The 20,954-nt window shown below is 38.5% G+C and overlaps 2 protein-coding genes across 3 annotated transcripts in view; both read right to left on the bottom strand.

Annotated features, from left to right (window-relative positions):
* LOC145488620 (uncharacterized) overlaps positions 1-20,954 on the bottom strand; it is a 98,343-nt gene that overhangs the window by 47,221 nt on the left and 30,168 nt on the right. The window lies entirely within an intron of this gene.
* LOC145488619 (uncharacterized) overlaps positions 7,916-20,954 on the bottom strand; it is a 37,426-nt gene continuing 24,387 nt past the window's right edge. Inside the window, exons 6-9 of one of the 2 annotated variants that reach the window (XR_014049519.1) lie at positions 16,941-17,061; positions 16,482-16,564; positions 14,841-15,717; positions 7,916-14,083 (exon numbers count right to left, since the gene is read on the bottom strand). Coding sequence is in view for 1 of the 2 variants with exons in the window: in XM_081467508.1 (XP_081323634.1) it covers positions 15,657-15,717; positions 16,482-16,564; positions 16,941-17,061 (265 nt within the window). In the remaining variant the exon portion in view is untranslated. The other variant, XM_081467508.1, reaches the window with a different exon arrangement.

Here is a 20,954-nt window from a genome sequence, read left to right on the forward strand (position 1 = left end):
CTGAGGAAGCTATTGGGCCGTTATTTAGGATTTTCTTTGCCCTGCGGGCTCTGGAGTTAAACTCATCCCACAGAGAAAAGATATTCGTCAGAAGGTCTCAGGACTTTCTCCGCTGAATACACCAAAACTTCTCCGAAACGAGCTTGATTCTTCTTACTAACCAAACTTTGCGCAGCTTTACGTGTCTCTAGTCAGTTTAACTTTGAGGAACTTTACGTATCCCGTAGTGTCCAATTTGTGGTTTCGTGCTGTGCAGTACTTAACCACTTCAGACGAGACGGGTCATACAAAGATAAATCGCTTTTTAGTGATTATCCCGAAAACGTCGGTCAAAACCGAATGAGGGGAATTCGAAGTTACAACAAAGTGTGTAAATTTCTTGACTCAAGCAAAACACATGCGCTGCGCCGACAACATGAACCAAAAAAGTACAATTGTTCTGGTCAACGAACGAATACACGGTCGTGCTCCTGCCGTATACCCATATTCGATAAGAATTTTCCAGGTCCACGTCACGGTTGTACACGCCATGAATACTCTAGAATTCTATAGCTTTGGCGTCAAGATCACGTATTCGAGGATAAACGTATACACGCACAGATCGCACATACTTTGAATTCATAGTCCAAATTTTGCGTCTAGGAGAATGCTATGCACCCGAACTGTTACCTTCTTTTATAAACTTTTTTTTTACAAAGGGTTCGCCATCATACTCTAGGAGTACGACAGATGTGTGGTATACTATAACGAAAATCCACGAACGATTATGAACGAAGCGTATTCCACCCTATTCGACACGAATACTCCAGCTGTACGTCACGTTTTGTGTGCGGCTTGAATACCCAAGGATTCTATTGCGTCACAATCACATATTCGAGTCTAGAATACTCTAGAATATTTTGGCTTTCACGCAGTGGTGACGTGTTGTGTGCGTCGTGAATACTCCAGGATTCTATGGCGCCACAATAACGTATTTAAGACTCGAATACGCTTATTATCGTCAAAGCGGAGGGAGAGAATTTCATTTTTCTGCCGCTTGCGATGAACGCTTGAAGAAACAACAGCCGAGAAAAGCAAATGGTCTTGCAATTTTCTGAGAGCGAGCTTAGCGTCTCTGAGCAAGGTCTTCATCACGGATCGTGACAAAACTAAGTGAGACGAATTCTCTTGTACGTATACGAAATTTTCCATAAAACGAATTTATATGATTCGTGTTTAGAAATTTTACTAACAACCCGACTGGAAGAAATATTGGTGGGTAAATTTCGTTGAAGGCACTCTTCATGATTACGCATGCGCTGATGCTTTCGGACTTACAGCGGTAACCACAATGATGGAATACCACTAGTCGGTCTAAATAAATAGATTTTGCGACATTCAACCTTCACAAGCATAAGATCGGCCAGAGGCCTCCTAGGAGGGTTCCATGGTTTGCATCAAATACGCGGCAGCGTTAAATGGGTTTGGCGCCCCGGTGCAAGTCCTCCCATGCAACTGATCTTAGGGTATTTCTCTCTCAAGCCTTGCGAAATTGGTGAGTTGCGCCACCACGTAGGTCGGTGAGATGTAAGGTATGTTCCGTTGCTGTTTTTTTTTTTTTTTAGCACTTCAGTTAAACAAGGGTTTCACATTCAGTGGCCGGGCTGGTATTCGAAAAGAGCCCTGCTATAGGTAGATTGTAAATACTAGAATATAAAATAGTAGTCGGAAGTGTAAACACCTGTAGGAAATAGAACTATGCATAACGTGAGTCAAAAGAGCTATACTGAAGATTGGTATGAATTTTAAGTCTTACGCCTCCACGCAAGATTCTGAACAGAATACACTCGATGGCATTAACAGAATGATGTAAGTTAACTATAGATCTTTGCGCTTTGTTGACTTGAACATCCTGAAACGAACGACGAAACGCGCGTCCGAAAATTTTAGTTTTCGCGTAAAGAGAAATAAGCTCCGTGAATTAATTTGGCCGATTAAACTAAAACCGCGTGCCGTTAAGTATCAGAGTCCTGGCTTCCCTTGATACGCCGCACATGACGTACCCAGGCCATGATTTTTCCTGACACGCCGCAACGGACATATCAGGATCGGAACATGGCACTCTCCGACACGTCACGTTTCTTGACACGTCACGTTCTGATCTCGGACACGCGAAGTGTCGAAGAATTTCACGGCCACGTAAATTCCACGTAATCACTCATTTCACGCAGCTTATTGATATCTTTGCGCAATGCGTAAAGGAGCGCACAGATACGTTATGGATATCTTTACGCAATGCATAAAGAAGAGTTAAGCTGCGTTGTTGATATATTCACAGAATGTTTAAGATGCGTTAATGACACCTGTACGAAATCCGCAAAGTAGCGAAAAGACGCGCTAATAATACCTGCTTTTATAGCTGTTTATCTGACTTGAGGCTTCCTTTACAAGTAAGTTCTTCCGTAAGAAGCACTCATTACCACAGGGTATATTTTTCAAGTCAGCTCTGTTTTCAGCAACCGGAGCCTTCATTTCCTTCATTTATGATGCAAAAGAACAATCAAGTTGAATTTACTTTGCCAACTCGTATAATGTTTCCTTACACTAGGTATAAGGAAATCTCCACAAGACAGTATACATTCGTATAAGGATACAGACGTATACTGATCATTATACAGACCTTATACATATGCTTCAGTATACATCATTATACCTCTCCGTACACATTATGTATACGGGTTCATTATACCTCCTTATACATGCAATTTCATGCAGTGATTGACCTTCATGATGCAGAAGGGGTGTATGTTATGGTAGCCAGGAATTCAGGGGCAAAGGCCAAGAAGGTGCAGAAGAGGTTTGCGCACGGCTATCCTGAGCGAGTCACTGAAGAAAAAGAAGTGTCGTCGATTTTAAACAGAAAAGTTGTCACGCAGAATATAGAGTTCCTGCCTCCCATTCCTGATCCGAAAGCCAAGAAAAGACCTCGAGATGCCAAGAAACCTGGATGGCACACCATGTGAGAGTGAATTCTTTTTTTTTTTTTTTTTTTTTTTTTTTTTTTAAATTTTTTATTTTTTATTGCTAAACACACAATTACTTACATTGCCTTACTCTACTCACAACAATAACTAACCTACTTACAATACACTACATTATTGTTATCATCATCATTATTATTATTATTATTATTATTATTATTTCTAATGCTTTTACCGTCTTACAAACGTCACTTACAATACATAAAAAAAAAAAAAACACCTATTTACAATACTTGGCATTACGTTACTTACTTACAATACACATTGATTGCTTATTATGACAATGTAATTACTTAATTATACAAAAAACAACAACAACAACAAAACAAACAAAAAAAAGAGAAACAAAGACCTTGCAACTAATTACTACGGGAAACGCCTTAAATGGTGAGAAGGAATTTCCGCTTCTGTTGAAATTCCCTTTCGCCATTCGACGTTGCAGCAATATATTTTTCTATCTCGATTTTATCCTGCACTAATGAGATGAAGTCGCTGAAAACGAACATAGTATTATTTAGAGCGTTGATATAAAGAAAATATTTGCCTAGTATTATGAGGTGGTTGAGGGTCAAACGGTGAGTACAAGGACGAGTAATTCCAAATAATACCTCTGGCTCGGAGAGAAGTAAACTCGCGTTACTTACAGTAGAATACCAACTTTGGAACTTATACCAAAAGGAAGACGCTTGCGGACAGCTAATAAACAAATGACGTATGTTTTGACTATCAGAGGGACAGAAAGGGCAGAATGGGGAGGCAACCTTGTTCATTTTGTATAATATACTGTTCGTGGCTAAAATGTTGTGTATAATTTTGTGCTGAAACATTGCCAATTTAACTTCTTTTGTGGCTGTGAAAGGCAGAAGATAAATTTTATTTAGATTCTCTTTTGCGATGCCGTATGATAAGAGTTTTTTTTCTGAAGTGGGAGGTTGAAGATTTTCTAAGGTTAACAGTTTGTCGTATAACATCTTGCACGTTATATTACAGATTGGCGGCGGAGGTGTAGTAGAATCGCCAGAATTAACGCGAAGGAGCTTCTTCCAACTTTGAGGGATCGCAGATAAAAGACTATAATATTGTAAAAAGTTGCAATTTAGCATGTATTTATTGCGCAAGGAAAGGAAAGGCAGGAAGCAATTTTCACGCTCGTCAAAAAGGTCTGAAATTTGCTTTATACCTGCTCGGTGCCAATGAGGTAGATATACCATTTTTTTGTCAATCGTAATGAATTTGTTGTTCCAGATTGTCTGAGACAGTATCTCGGTCTTGCTGTGAGGTGTCGTAGACACGATTTCTTGCCAATGATGAATAATTTGTTTGTAAAATTCAGGAAGATGGCCATTAAGATCAAGAAAGTTGTAGTCATAATTACATTGAAAGATCTCAGTACCGCCGACAGTAGAGAGAAACGATTTTGGAATATACTTCCACGGTGCATCTGAGTCTGAGCACAGCCGTTTTACCCAAGTTAGTTTCAAAGCCTTATCGAAAAGTACAAAATCTTTCATGCCAAGACCGCCATCCGATTTCTTCTTGATGAGGGTTGTCTTTTTTATTTTGGCGGGTTTTTGCTTCCAGATAAAATCGAACACTATTTTATTGACCTCTGTTGCAAAGTTTTTTGGAGTCTCCATAACACTGGAGATGAATACAAGTTTGGAGAGGGCCAACGTTTTAACAATATTTATTCTACCGTATATAGATAAGTCTCTTCGGGACCAGACACTTAAGGTTTTCTTTAGGGATCCTAATTTTTCAAAGAAATTTTTCTTATGAGACAATTCAATATTATAGGTAAAATGCACACCGAGCGCGTAAACGGGATCATCGCTGATTTGGAGGTTGCAAATTGCGTCTTTCCTATGGCGCATGGAGCCAAGCCATAGCATTTCTGATTTTGCCTGATTTATTTTTAGGCCAGAGCATTTTTCAAACAGTGAGAGTAAGTAAAATAAATTAGAAACTGACTGGACATCAGCAAGAAGGGCAGTTGTGTCGTCAGCATACTGTGTGAGCTTGACCTCTTCATTTCCCTGGATATGTATGCCCTTGATGTCTTTTGACCGTTTTATACTTTGGGCAAGAAGCTCCATAGCGATAACAAAGAGTATGCCTGAAAGGGGACAACCCTGACGGACACCGCGTTCTAAGTAGAAGTGTTTAGAGGCAACACCATTGTTAATGACACAACTAGAGATGTCTTTATAGAACACGCTGACCCATTGCCGGAGATTTGGTCCAAAGTTGAAAGATTCAAGGCATTTTTGGATAAAATTCCATTCAATTGAATCAAAAGCTTTCTCGAAATCTAAGAAAACAGCTATACCTGGTATATTTTTAATTTTAGTGAAGTCCATTGTGTCTGCTATTAGTCTGATACTTTCTCCAATGAATCTACTTTTTACGTAGCCGGACTGACAAGGATGTATTACGCTTGGCAAGATCTTTTCCAAGCGAAGAGCGATAGTTTTGGTCGCAATTTTGTAGTCAACATTAAGTAGCGAAACTGGTCTCCAATTTGTTAAATATTCCGCGTTCTTGTTCTTTTTTGGGATTAAAGAGATAATACCTTGTCGTTGAGAGATAGAAAGTGATCCGTGTTGAAATGCATAATTAAAACTTTCCACCATGAATTTACCAACAGCGTTCCAAAAAAAGCGATAGAACTCTGAAGTGAGGCCATCTGTACCTGGTGTTTTATTGCTTTCCATCTTCATAAGCGCTCGTTTACATTCATCGATAGACATAATGCCTTCGCAAATTTTTGCAGTTTCTTCTGACAATACATTTTCCGTATTAAAGAATTCGATAAACTCCGAGCCGTTCGGATTCGTGTTTTTTGATGTATATATCTGTTTAAAAAAGCGCTCTTCCTCTTCAAGAATCTCCCTCAGGTCGGTTAATTTTGCGTGATCATTGACTTTTAAGGCCGTTATATGTTTTTTCCTTTGGTTTGTTTTTTCTAAATTGCAGAAATACTTACTGTTTTTCTCGCCATGTTCATACCAGCGCGCTCTGCTTCGTATAATCGTGCCACGCGTCTTAACGCTTGCTATTTTTGAAAGCTTGGTTTTTACTCTTTCTATTTCGCTCCTTAGGGAATCGCTGTACGCTGTCTGGAGCTTGCACTGCAGCCTGATCATCTCCGACAAAAGGGCAGACTCTTCGTCACGCTTGCTTTTTGCTTTTTTTTTCGAAAATTTTATTGTGAATGCTCTGATTTCCATTTTAATCATTTCCCAGAACAAACCCTTGTCCTCAGTTCTCTGATGCTTTTTGGCGAACTCTGGAATTAAGAAATTCAATAATTCTACATATTTCGTGTCCGACAACAACGAGTTGTTAAATTTCCAGAAGCCTGGCCCACGAGGGGGTTCGTGTTCGGTGAAAGATATAGAGAGCAGGACTGCAGAGTGGTCAGAATAAATATTTGGAATTATTTTGCTCTCGCAAATTCGATTACTCAGTTGATTTGAAATGAAGAGGTGATCTAGTCTACATTGTATTTTCATCGAGGGGTTCGCCCACGTAGGGCCAAATGAGCCCGGGTTTTTGTAGCGCCAGGTATCGAGCAGATTATGCGTTTTAATCAAAGCCTTGAGTTCAATAGTCGATGCTTTTCTAATGTCAACAGGTTTGCCACCTCTTTTGTCTAAAGTGCCGATTACGCAATTAAAATCGCCCCCCAACACAAGATTTTCATTTCCATATTTACCGAGGATATTATTTGAAAGCCCCCTTAGGAATACAACCTGTTGGTTTGGATCGTTTGGTGCATAAACATTAACCAGTACAACTTTAGTATTATCAATAACAATCTCTGCTAAAATATATCTCCCGTGATCATCTGAGGCAATTTTTTCAATGTTTATGTCAAGCCGTGGTTTAAAAAGAATCATAACTCCTCTGCTATGAGACGAACCGTGGCTAGATACGATTTTGCCTCCCCATTCCGTCTCCCATCTTCCGATAGTATCGAGCGAGGAATAAGTTTCTTGCAAAAAAATTATATCTGCTTTTTGTTGATGTAGCCAGCGAAAAACTTGTCTTCGCTTTCTCGAGCCGTTTAACCCTCTTACATTTAGCGATATAATTTTATACATTTAGATTCTCTGCAGAAGGCGAAGTCACAATATTCCAGAGAAAAAATTAAGCACTTGTTTATACTATAGTTCTCACTGTGCGGCGAGATATCATAACTTAGAATTAATTTTCTTTTGTTGACCGAGTTGAAGTTAGATAGATAAATACATTTCAACATACTTACAACAGAAATACAACTACACACACAACACAAACTACTCACTACTTCAGACTTACCTATGCGTGAGAGTGAATTCTTGAAAAGGAAAAAAAAATTGCCACCCATGCGGATTTCTTTTCATTTTCCCAAAGATCCAGAGTAAAGTACAAAAACCGTCGCTTAAAAGACTTGATACAATTCCGTCCAAGCTATAGATGTTACACCGTAAATAGGCTTCAGTTAAATGCCAGTTTAGACAACCGTACATGATTATGTACACGAGAGTCTTGTCAAAATTAATATCAGTCAAACACCAAAGAATGAGAAGACGGAAAAGAATGACTTGTTCGAAGGACGTGATCCAGGGTTATTTTCCATCATTGACGGCTACTTCGAGCAAGAATTAACACCGATTACGATCAAAGTTAAACGTATGCAAAAGCTATGTGCAACCATTTTAAATGGACGCTTTCACCAGAAGAGACTTAACAAACACAGTTTACGGTTCTAAATAACTTTAAAAAATTTAACTTCACGTAGAAAAACTGTTTCCAGACTGACTAAAAATGTTCACAATTTTTTTTATCCGCGTTGAGGGCAAATTCTGGGATTTTTATTATTAATAATAAAAATCCTCCAGATGGGTTATTTGTTGTCTATTTGGGAAGACATAGTTGGTAGTAAGACACTCTCTGATCCAATTCAGAGTTAATACAAACTCAGTCGCGCTCAGACGGAAATTTCAACACAATTAAAAATATATTTGTCAAACTGTGTAGGGTCAAAATAACATAGATAATGATAGGTCAGCCAGACCATTTCACACGGACAGAATGACAAGTTTTTATTATTAAAATGTAAAAGAAGAGAAAAAAAATAAATAAACAGTAGGCACCGTATGTGAACTCGTTAAGTCTTGTAAACTCATTCCAAAGTGGAAAAAGTTCGTTTGCCAAAATAATGACAAAAAAATGCAAAAATATATATTTGTTACCAATAGCTGACATTTTCAATCGAAAAGATAACAGGAAGTGCTTTTAAAAGGTGTAATTGAGACTTGCCTGTCTTTATATAAACGTCAAACTCAGTGGTGTGCATGTGGTGATTGTTAAGTACATGTACTTAACAATCTACAGCTGTTAATTTTGTGTCCATCGTGCTTGATGAGTTTTCTTTATTTTTTTAAAATTTTTTTTCCGTTTTTAGTCGTGGATACGCGAAGCGTAGAAACAACTATTGTTATGGGGCAAAATATGCGAATGGTCACTCACTCAGATGTAAATTTTTGTCCGATAACATGGAAAGCCTGGGTACCAGTTTCTCGAAGACCTACAAAGTTGAGAGCGGCCATTTTGGTTCATGTGTTTCGCGTTTGTAAATATGTAGTATTTTGCCTAGGGCTTTTGCTCACACGTAGATGAAAGCTGAGAGAAGCATTTATGACTGTGATCATGTATAGGTCACAACAGCGTGGCCGGCGAGGTCAAAGAATTGTTACAAGTCAAAGTCTGGAAGTGAGATCGTGTTTACCAGACGTGGCTCATAGCTTTTTTCTTAGCTACAGAATTTGTTGGTTTTCTACTCGCTTTCTCTAGGTCTACAGTCCAAGGTAAGCCTAAAGTAGCCAATTTCTGTATTGTATTTTTTTTATGTACACATTGAAATTCTGGCGGTGCTCGTACCTTAAATTCGAAACCCGTGATTTAATTATTTTGTATTTTAAAATAAGCTTACTTCAAGCAAAAAATTAAAATTGCTTAATCTTTTAATTTCGTTGTTCTTCACATCAGATTTCTTCTGTGTTCTATGCAGTTCGACCAGAGTGAGCATTTCTTCATGAATGGTATACAAGTCAGCATCCGTGATCGAGTAAATTTGTTCCTGTCTGTTTGCTCTAAATTTGTACTTGTCAACAATCGTTTTGAACATTTCTGCATTGCTAGTGAAATGAACACAAACAATTGCCAAAATAGGAATGAAACAATGTGATTTCCGTTTCCAAGAAAGAAAACTATTGTTATTTTTGTTGTGTACATTACAATCTGCAATACCCTTCTTATTTTGTATTGCATCAAGCTGAGGGGACTCCCTATAGTTGACTCAAGGTGCACTTTTTATGAGGCGGGAGGTATGACAAAAGGTCAGGGATTTTAAACATGCATTGCTAATTTATCCACGAAATGAGAAGTAATGGGTCTACTATAGATATGTGAAAGAGGTTTCAAGCTTGAAGCTACATGTATATGAAAGGGTAACCTTTTCTGGAAAAAAATAATATGCAATAGGGAAAGTATATTGACCTCGTGGCAGAGCCTTCTTGTGTAAAACTTGGTTAGGTCCCTTCTCCCTCCCCCTGGGCATAGTTAAATGGAGAAAACTTATAGAGTTGTGAATAAAAACATCCCCTTCACTTTGGGTTCCAATTCCAAAACAAAATTGAACTTTTTTGGTATAACATGTAGCAGTGGGTTTTATGGCAGAGTATCATTTTCAGCCAAACTTTTTCAAGTAGCCCTTTCTGGGAGGGATGCTGAAAACTGTTTGAAATGATTCTTGTAACATTTGCAGAAATACTTGCCTAACTAATTAGAATACTTATATTCATTAAATTTTTATTATTAGGCAGGTAGACCACTGCAGCCTAGCCAATTACAGTGGATCCCTCGCAATATCCGTGTCCCAATAAAGTTTCATTTTGCAAGTTGAGTGGCTCATAGCCACTTTGATTATAAAGACAAACTGACTTTCAGCACGAATAACCGTGAAAAATCGGAAAATGACGTCATCAATGTTGTTTCCAGTGAGGATATGGAAAATAAACCAATCGTGTCCCAGACGTAATTTCGTATGAATTTTAAGAATGGTGTATTTCTCCAGTAAAATACTCTTGCCTATAGAATGTGTGTTATCACCTCCCAGCTCCCGTTAGTTGTAAGGTCTGTAAGCAAATGGCTTCCCTATTTGCTAACTCTTAAGAAGAAAACAACATTTAACTGTCAGTGAAGCAGATATAAAACTAGGACAAAGAAAGCTACAGAGTTCTGCTTAGCAGTATTTTTAATTGCTGTTTTATTATTTTTTTTTTTTTGCCGTTAAGTTAGCTGCGAAACCAACACAAGACGTTGTCTTTACAACTGTCAACTACGTTACAAACTTACATGGTGCTTTTGTTTTGACATTCGCGAAATCAAAACTATGAGAGATAGATAGATAGCTGTGTTAAGTAAAATCGTTGCAGACCCCGAAGCGGCTGATTGTGACATGCTTTAAAACTCGTTAAAATTACAAACATATAAGATAAAACCTAAAAATATAATACAATATTATAACTCAAAGATATCGAAACTATTTATACTGAATTAAAACCAGGCTTCATGATAAAAGTGTGAAGTTGAAATTTAAAATTATCTTATATAACTTTTCAAAAGGAAACATTTTTCACTTTACAAAACATGTTTCGACATTCCTATGTCATGTTCGACGGTTGTATATTTGAATTTTCACTGTTTTCACAATTTTCATTTGAATTTTCTTACAGAATGGTTTTGAATTCAAGACAAGTTCTTCTTTGTCTTCTTTTAGTGGACATGTCGCCGAAGCAACTAACAACTACTGAATTAAAACGTTTTAACTCCTTCAATTTCTTACGATATGATGATAATATGGCCCAGGAAGGTACTATATAGCAACAGCAGAAACTCATTCTAGTCACTACTAAACTGGCCTATACTTATTTTGACATGAATCGACTTGAAGTGAAATTTCACTCCCTGTTATATCATGAATCGCTGCGGTAATTCGGGCCTCGCTACCTTGCTAATAGCTAGATAAGAAAACACTCAAGCTAAAAATGTTATTGTATTATTTAGGGAAAGTGATCTTTTAGTTATGTCCATCTCTTTCCTTTGTTTGTGGCGCAATCTTTCTCATCCACATGAACAAACTAATATTGATACTACTTTGAAGCAGATAGTAATAACCGAAGTAATAAAATAGATATCTTCGGGTTTAATTTAACAATTCATCTAAAAGCAATTAACTGTTGGCTTAAAAGCTCAAAATAACGTAACTGAACGATAATAATTTGTATCGTTTTCTATTTAGCATAAGCTAAGTGAACATTTTTACTAATTTTGTACGGCTTTTTTTTACCCATTTTCACCTTTTTTTACCTTATTTTCACTATAGTTTCTTTTACAGGACCCTTCTGATAACAATTTTGAATACACTGACGGGTCATCCCGTTGAAATATTCGTTATTATTGTTGTTATTAGATAAACAGCGCTCGTACAATTTGTTCCTTCTCGAAATGAAATTTAAGTCGACCGCTTTTTGGTTTTTAAGCTGAGAGACCATAATACGTTCCAAATTCCACGTTTTCTACAATTTTTCTTTCAATATAACAAGACCCAAGGAAGCCCTCTACCAACAAGGGATACTTAGACTAGTCTTAATCTACTCTATACTAATTATAACTTGACCTGTTTCTTTTTGAAGTGGAACCATACTACCAGTTATACTATAAATCGCTAAGTTGACTATTGCTATGACGTTGCTAATGTGCTAGATACAAAAACTTAATAGGCCATAACAAGCTGTAGCAATCTGTTACGTGTATCTAATTATTTTGTGACACTGATCTTTTAGTTATCTCTGACACTAGTCCTTTGCTTCTAATTACATCGTTCCGCTTCATATGAACTAATTTATACTGATTCTACTTTGAAGCACACACACCGAAGCAATAAAATGGATATCTTCGGCTTTAAGCTAGTCATCTAAAAGTAACTGTTGGCTTAAAAGCTCAAAATAACATCGATAACAATTTGTATCACATAAACAGCGCTCGTACAATTTGTTCCTTCTTGAAACGAAATTTGAATGGACCGCGTTTCGTTTTGAAGTTGTTAGTCGATAGTATGATACAAAGTCTTCAATTTCTACAATTTATTGTCAATATAGCAAGGCCCAGGGAAAGCCCTCTACCAACAGGGGATACCTAGACTAATCTACTACTCTAGTCTGTTCTAATTACGACTTGTGTCTTCTTGAAGTGAGACCGCACTCTCTTAGTTAACTATTGCTATGACATAACTAATTTGTAGGATACAAAACTTAATAGCCTAAGCTAACAACCTGTTATTTAATTATTTTGTGACAGTAATCTTTTAGTTATCTCGATCACGTTTGCTTTGCTTCTAATTACATCTTTCTGCTCCATATAGACTTACTAACACTGATTTTACTTTGAAGCAGATACAATGAAGTAATAAAATGGATATCTTCGGCTTTGAGCTAGTCATCTAAAAGCAACTGTTGGCTTAAAAGCTCAAAATAACATCGATAACAATTTGTATCACATAAACAGCGCTCGTACAATTTGTTCCTTCTTGAAACGAAATTTGAATGGACCGCGTTTCGTTTTGAAGTTGTTAGTCGATAGTATGATACAAAGTCTTCAATTTCTACAATTTATTGTCAATATAGCAAGGCCCAGGGAAAGCCCTCTACCAACAGGGGATACCTAGACTAATCTACTACTCTAGTCTGTTCTAATTACGACTTGTGTCTTCTTGAAGTGAGACCGCACTCTCTTAGTTAACTATTGCTATGACATAACTAATTTGTAGGATACAAAACTTAATAGCCTAAGCTAACAACCTGTTATTTAATTATTTTGTGACAGTAATCTTTTAGTTATCTCGATCACGTTTGCTTTGCTTCTAATTACATCTTTCTGCTCCATATAGACTTACTAACACTGATTTTACTTTGAAGCAGATACAATGAAGTAATAAAATGGATATCTTCGGCTTTGAGCTAGTCATCTAAAAGCAACTGTTGGCTTAAAAGCTCAAAATGACATCGATAACAATTTGTGTCATATAAACAGCGCCCGTACAATTTGTTCCTTCTTGAAACGAAATTTGAATGGACCGCGTTTTGTTAGTCGATAATACGATATAAAGTGTTCAATTTCTAAAATTTCTTGTTAATATAACAAGGCCTAAGGAAAGCCCACTACTAACAGGGAATACCTAGACTAGTCTACTAATCTAGTCTATACTAATTTCGACTTGTGTCTTCTTGAAGTGAAATCGCACTCGCTCAGTGAACTATTGCTAAGACGCTACTAATTTGTAGGATACAAAACTTAATAGCCGAGACTAACAACCTGTTATTTAATTATCTTGCGACAGTGATCTTTTAGTTGTCTCGATCACGTTTGGTTTGCTTCTAATTACATCTTTCTACTCCATATGGACTAACTAACACTGATTCTACTTTGAAGCGCTAGCAGATACACCGATGTAATAAAATGGAAATCTTCGGCCACAAGCGATCATCTAAAAGCAAATGTTGGCTTAAAAGTTCGAAATAACATAACTCAGCGATAACCACTTGAGATTTGAATCAGATAAACAGCGCTCGTATAATATGTTTCTTCTTGAAACGAAATTTGAATCGACCGCTTTATTATTTCTAGTTGTTGAAGTTGTTAAGTTTAAGTTGTAAAATACGATAGTCTGATATCAACGACTTATTATTCGTCATCAGCACGTGCTGCTTATATCAAGTATTTATTGGATTCATTACATAATTACTGTCATCCCTATAACTCTTTCATCTTGATTTGTTTTTCTTTTCTTCTCAAACAAGATAAAGACCATTGTATTGGAATATATACCTTCTCAATGCATAGCTTATCAAACGGCAAAAGAAGGAAAACCGATTCGTCTCGTTAATTTGTGTGGCTGCATGTTGGCTGATTCATTAACATTGTTGTCCATAGTAAATGAAAGACTCCATCTCGCCCTGTAAAAAGAAATAAAACAAAACAATACGGAAGCATAAATAAAAACATGCTATTGCAAATAATAATAATAATAATAATAATAACAATAATAATAATAATAATAATATTGTATTGATGTTGTTGTTGTTGCTGTTGTTTTTGTGTGTGTTCCCTTTCCTATATCACTGAACTAAATGAATGATACGTAAGGAAATTTTCAATATTAGCTGTACTTATGAGAACAAATTTCAACTTATTTGCACTCTACGTACTTAAGGTTACCATGTAGCTTTAGAGGTGTCTTGCGTCTAAGCGATGTAGCATTAGGTATAAACTTTACATACCTAAATAAAGCTTATAGAGCTGGCTATCAAACTATACCAAGAACTTGAGCATCCGTATTACCCTTACCCCTATGAGCACTAATTTTATGTGCGGGTTTAGGTTTCTGCAGTTTAAACTGGACGCGCTACATCTTCAGACACAAGACACCTCTAAATGTATACGGTAGCCTTAAGCCTACTCTTCTGCGTCTTGTTTTTAATAGCTGAAACTGAGAAAGACGAACCGTTCTTCTTAGCGTAGATGCCCACTAAAGTATGAGAGATTGTTCTCTTTCTGTGTAACAGCTGAAACAGGAGTTTTCCTTAAGATGTTTCTCCAATTCACCATGATGAAGTATCGCTATCTCTCTTTTCAGGACAGCCCATATTAACGTATCCGTCAACGTACTTAATGATCTTAGAAAAATGTTCAATGCAAATTACTGTTACTTACTCGTAATTGTATCAGGCACAGGGGGCCCTTTCTGGCACTTTACAGCGCAGCTGTCTTTCGCCCAATGTAATTACTGTTCAATTAATCGGTCCATCGACAGTAATCAAAAAAGTTTGTTAAAGAAGTGGCAATACTATACTAGCGCAAACTAAGGGATGGAAATACAACACTTAAAAGTATAACTTGTATTTGACTCTGTTGTCTCCATCTAGGACTATCTAATATGTAAATCCAAAAGGCTGATGAAAATTATTTGCGCAAGGCAGTGCGATGTTCAATTTTTTTCCCTCTGTACTCACATTTAATTAAATGTGAGTACAGAGACCTTAAAGCAACAATCCGTAGAGAAAGAAAAAGTCGAGTTTGAGGGATGTCGAATCTGTGTGAATCATGCGACTTTTGTTTGTATGAAAAGATTTTGGATTTTGTAAAGAGTGTATTTCAAAATATTTAAAGTTTTAACATCCCTATATTTCTTTAATATCATTCTTCTGCTTTTTTTTTGCAATCGACGAAAAATGGTTTGCTTTTCTCAACGTTTTCAATTTCAAATCAACTAAACTAAAACACTGCACTTAATCAAATACTGCCGCAACTACCTAACATCGTAAATACAAGATAGATACATGTTTTTTGTTTTCGTTTATTTTTTTGTGGACGGTCGAGTTGAAAAATCGTGCAAAGGTAAAAATTTAATGTCACTCGTTTAGAATCATTTTCTTTCTTCTTCTGTATTGCCACTTCTTTTGTTTATCTTAATGGTCTTCTTGATTTCTTCAAATTATCACAAAAAAAAATGTTATCGACTTGTTTCATTTACTGGGGACTATTTTGAGGTTGACTAAACAGCGGATGGCGGCAAATTGGACATGAACGGCTGTGGAAAAATAAAACAAGTAAATAAATTAGCCTTCACTTCGATGATCCTTTTTGTCCATAAGTTAAGGTGTTTCACATGAGTTTCCAGCATTTTTTCAGTACTTCGTCTTTGATGCATCAGTGCTACCACTCTTTGTCACATAATGCAAGACGTTTCAGAGCCACTTTAACTTTTGGAAAATTTAAGGTGGCTATGGATCCGCTCCTACATCTTTTTCAACTTTTTGAAACATTGAATGTTGACATTGTGATTACAATTCGATAATAAAACATGGGGGTCGCCGTACTCGTTTTTGAGTTATAAGCACTTAGAACTAAAATAAAGGGGGTTTTAATTTTAGATTCGAACCCAGATCGCTCGATCTAGGGTTCAGCTCACTAACCATCAGCCCACCACGCCCCACATAATGGAGGTGTCATAACAAAGATTAAAATACTTCAATTTACACCTGCATTTGTTTTACAAAAATTGGTGCTAATGTTACTTAATTAGCTCAAAATTGTGTTTCATTCCCGTTTTTCTTCTCCTTTCTGTAACCATCAGAGTGCCGTCTATTGCCTCACTATTTATTATTATCTAACTATTTTACTGATACAGGTCAACAAAAGATTGGCCTCTCCTCGTCGTTTTATATCCGCAATTGTAGCACCTTGGAATTCCCCCAACCCTGTGTTGGCGTGCTTTGCAGGATCTCAATGCCTCTATTTGATTGCCCTAAAGAGTTATCTGAACAAAATATTGGAACTTCCATTGATACTTACACGCCATTTTGTATCATTGCAATTGCGCAGTCTCTGTGAACTTTGTGCGAGCAAGGAAGAATTTGACAGCCACTAAAAGCATCCTGAAAACAGTACACAAGAAAATGACTGAGTTCCAAATGATCAGGATACCGCGCTACAAAAGTACTCTTCCTTTTAAACTGAGTCTCTCTTTTGCAAGCCCCCACCCCCCTCCGCCCAAACAAAGGGTTTGACCTTAATTAACATGCAAAATATATAAGCGAATCTGTGTTTGAAGCCTGAACTGTCCATGGCCTAAGCCTAGTCTCGCATACTTCATCCACTTAGTATACTGTTACTCTAGATTTCCGTTAGATACATCGAAAACTTATCACCCGAAATCACGATTCCTGTTCAAGAAAAGTCTTTGGAGTCTTATATGAATAGGCAGAGGACATCTGAAGCGCTCCTCTGTCAGATGAGGATGAAAAAGCTAACCTCCAAACAAATGCAGCATTCATCGTGTCCAGAGTCCGGTCTACACTTGTGTTTTCCCTGAAGACGTTTGTCCAGGCACACGTTACAAACGTCGCAATGGAACGATCTGTCTCGGTGGATTCTGCAATGAGGAAGAATTAAGTTAGTTTCGTGTGGCATCTTCGAGTCAACGAGGATCTTCCAAGAAAATCATACTAAATTCAGATCGGGCTTTTTGCGGTCTTCTATGATCACAATCATCGACAAATTAGTCTCCGAGAGTTTGAAATGAATAGATAAGGGCACGGACCACAGATAACAAATTTGTCACAAAGTAACCATAAGCACCCTCTCCCCGATTCAGTGGTGTTGACTGTTTTGTTCTTTCTTGCCCACGGAACGCTAGAGAACATTGACCAGTTTTATATACTATAAACGTCATTGAGTTCGAAACTTTGTGCCCAAAACGTTACGTTTTATGTTTATTTGCTCGCTGTTGATTTCCTAGTGCTCTTCGGTGCGTGACCGGTCTCGATAGACCCAACACACACATGTAAGGTGAGGGTTCTGGCGCAGAAATTCTTGCAGCCTTTCCCCGAATCCCGCCACCCCACCCCACCCCGGGGTTCGGGGAAAACCAGCAAGAAAATCAGCGACCAGAACCCTCACCTTACATGTGTGTGTCACAAAAATAAAATCGCGCGAGCGCTCCCACGAAGCTGTAACGTCTGTAATCAATCGGCACACAAATTCTTTTTCTTGAAGAAATGCCTGCACTGATTATATACAAAAGTGTGCCAGAATTTTTTTTCCTGTTGAACAAGTATATGCACAGTATATACGTCGACATGGCTGCCGCAAGATATTCGTCCGATGTTCTGCAAATGTTTTACGGTCCAATACCGAGGGAGGAAAAAATAAACCTTCCTGAACCGTTAAAACCGGATTTTACCGCATTATATGACGGGTTTCAAATATCCCAAAACAATTTCCAAGAATGGCTCCGTGTGTGGAGAATGGATATATCCGAAAGGAATCCAAACAAGAAAGATCTTTTAACGTTTGCAAGAGAAAACAAAGAAAAGATCACTGATTTGGTTGAACAAGAAACCCAAAGGTTAAATAGCGTTAAAGTAAGTTTTGGGTTACAAGTAAAGTTTTCAATAGAAAGAAACGGTGAAACGCAATACATGGAGCACTATTTTAAAGACGACAAACCGCACGTTTTCAAAAGGAATCATGAGGAACAGATAAAACAAAAATTCGATGAATTCATTGAAACCTCAAAAGGAGAAATAGAAAACTGGTCTGAGAAAGGATCAGGATGGGAAGTTGAAAAGATACAGATCGCGTACGTGAATGTTGCACGCTACCAGCCACTTCGCGGAGGGACCTATTTGCCTCTTCCAGCCAAACTGGCAAAAAAGAAGGCAATAATCAACGTGAAAAACAAGGATAATGAATGTTTGAAGTGGGCACTCAGAGCCGCTTTATTCCCTCCAAAAGACGGGAAAGACCCGCAAAGACCAAGCAAATATCCGGTTAACGACGGTATTAACTATAGAGGCATCGATTTCCCAACACCGGTAAAACAGATAGAAAAGCTCGAGGCGCAAAACGCAAACCTCGCAATAAACGTATTTGGCTGGGAAAACGATTGTGTGATTGTGCACCAGATAAGCAAAAAACAAGCGAATGTGCCGCGGATAAACCTGATGTTAATCGAGTCAGGGGAAATTCAGCATTATTGTTACGTAAAAAGAGAAAGCGCTTTGCTATTCGATCAGAGCGAGAACAGAAACGCAAAGCACTATTGTGTGCCGTGCTTAACCGGTTTCTCAAGAGCAGACTTGCTCGTGAGTCACAAAAAATATTGCAACGGAGTGAACGGAGTGCCGACAAGGATCGTGATGCCAGAGGAGGGGGAAAACATCCTTTCCTTCCAAAACTACAAAAAACAGATGAAGATGCCCTACGTGATTTATGCGGACTTTGAGGCTCTTGTCAGAAAGATTCCGGGCTGTGAGCGTGAGAGAATGCAAAAAAGCTACACAGAGAAGACCGAGCGGCACGAGGCATGCGGGTATTCTTTCATAGTTGTGAGAAGCGACGGTGACGTTTCAGGGTCAAAAGTTTACAGGGGTGAGAACGCGGTGGGAAAGTTTTTAAGTGACATTCTACAGGAAGAGGTGAAAATAAGAGAGAGTTTGGCCACCCCAAAGCCGATTGTGATGACGGCCGAAGACTGGGAAAATTTTAAAAAAGCAACTGATTGCCACATTTGTAACAAAAGTCTGATAAAAGACGAATTCTTAGATTCTTTACCTGTTTGGAACATCGAAGAAGCCGGTGAAGAAGGCATTGAAAAATGCAGTTATTGGGGCCAAGGCCACAAAGAATGTTTCTACATGGCACAGAAAGAGCAGAAATGGGGCGTTCAAAGGTTAAAAAGACTGGAAGACAAAAAAGACCAATTGGAAGCAAAATCACAGGAGAACTGTAAATACTGCGGAAACCCTTTACTTCAGAAAAACTTCAGAGACGCGGTAAAGGACCATTGCCACATAACGGGCAGGTACCGTGGAACCGCGCACACCGAATGCAATAATAAATTGCGAATAAATCCCAAGACGGACCAAATACCAGTTGTATTCCACAACCTGAGGGGCTACGACGCGCACCACTTGATGCAAGCGATGTCGCAGCTATAGAAGGAGGTGAAATGCGTCGCCAACAACATGGAGAAATACATCACATTTTCAGTCGGAGGTCTGCGTTTCATCGACAGCTTGAACTTTTTGCAAGGAAGCCTTGATTCACTTGTAAGCGCAACACCGAAGGAGTCATTGAAAATAACATCAACGATTTCGAAAGGCAGCGACCTGCTTTACAAAAAAGGGATCTACCCTTACGAGTACATGGACTCATGGGGAAGATTCGGCGAGACAAGGCTTCCGGACAATGAGAAGTTTTACAGCAAGCTTAACGACGAGCACATAACAGACGAAGAGTACGAGCACGCGCAGGCTGTCTGGGAGGCTTTCGGATGCAAAACGCTGGGCGATTATCACGATCTTTACGTGAAAACGGATGTCGCGCTGCTGGCGGACGTTTTTGAGAACTTCCCAAACCTGTGCCAAGAGCAGTACGGATTAGATCCGGCGCATTATTACACGTCGCCAGGCCTCTCCTGGGACGCGCTCTTGAAAAAGACGGGGGTTGAGCTTGAGTTATTCACAGACCTTGAAATGCATCTCTTCGTGGAAAGGGGAATGCGGGGCGGAATCTCCATGGTGAGCAAGAGGTACGCTAAGGCAAACAACCCGCTAGTACCGGACTACGACCCAACCAAGCCAAAAAAATACATCATGTATCTCGACGCAAACAACCTTTACGGATGGGCGATGAGCAAGCCCATCCCGAAAAGAGATTTCAAATGGAAACGTGTTACGCCCACAGAGGAGGAGATCCAAAAGAAAAACGAAAACGCAAAGAATGGTTGGATTCTTGAGGTTGATCTTGAATATCCAGCAGAACTACATGAGGAGCACAACAGCTATCCCCTGGCGCCGGAGAAAAAGGCCGTGAAAAAAGAATGGATGTCGGAATACCAAAAGAGGTTGATGAAAGACCTGGATCTGAAACCCCCGGAGAGCAAGAAGCTGCTGCTGACGCTTGAGGACAAAAGCAACTATGTCGTGCATTACAGAAACTTGCGGCTTTATCTGAAGCAGGGCATGAAACTGAAGCGCGTACATAGAGTGTTGGAGTTCGAACAAGAATGCTGGATGGAGCCGTACGTCAGGATGAATACAGAATTCAGGAAAAAGGCAAAGAGCGACTTTGAAAAGAACTTTTACGAGCTCATGAATAACTCGGTTTTCGGCAAACCCATGGAAAACCTGCGTAACCGCGTTGACATAAAAATAGTGCGCAGCAATGAGACGGACAAAATAAGGAAATTGATCGCCAGCCCTTTGTACTCAAGGCATGTTTTATTTTCAAACGACATGGCAGGAATAGACACGCGAAAAA

This window comes from Orbicella franksi, chromosome 5 (assembly GCF_964199315.1).
Source record: "Orbicella franksi chromosome 5, jaOrbFran1.1, whole genome shotgun sequence".
Classification (NCBI taxonomy): domain Eukaryota; kingdom Metazoa; phylum Cnidaria; class Anthozoa; order Scleractinia; family Merulinidae; genus Orbicella; species Orbicella franksi.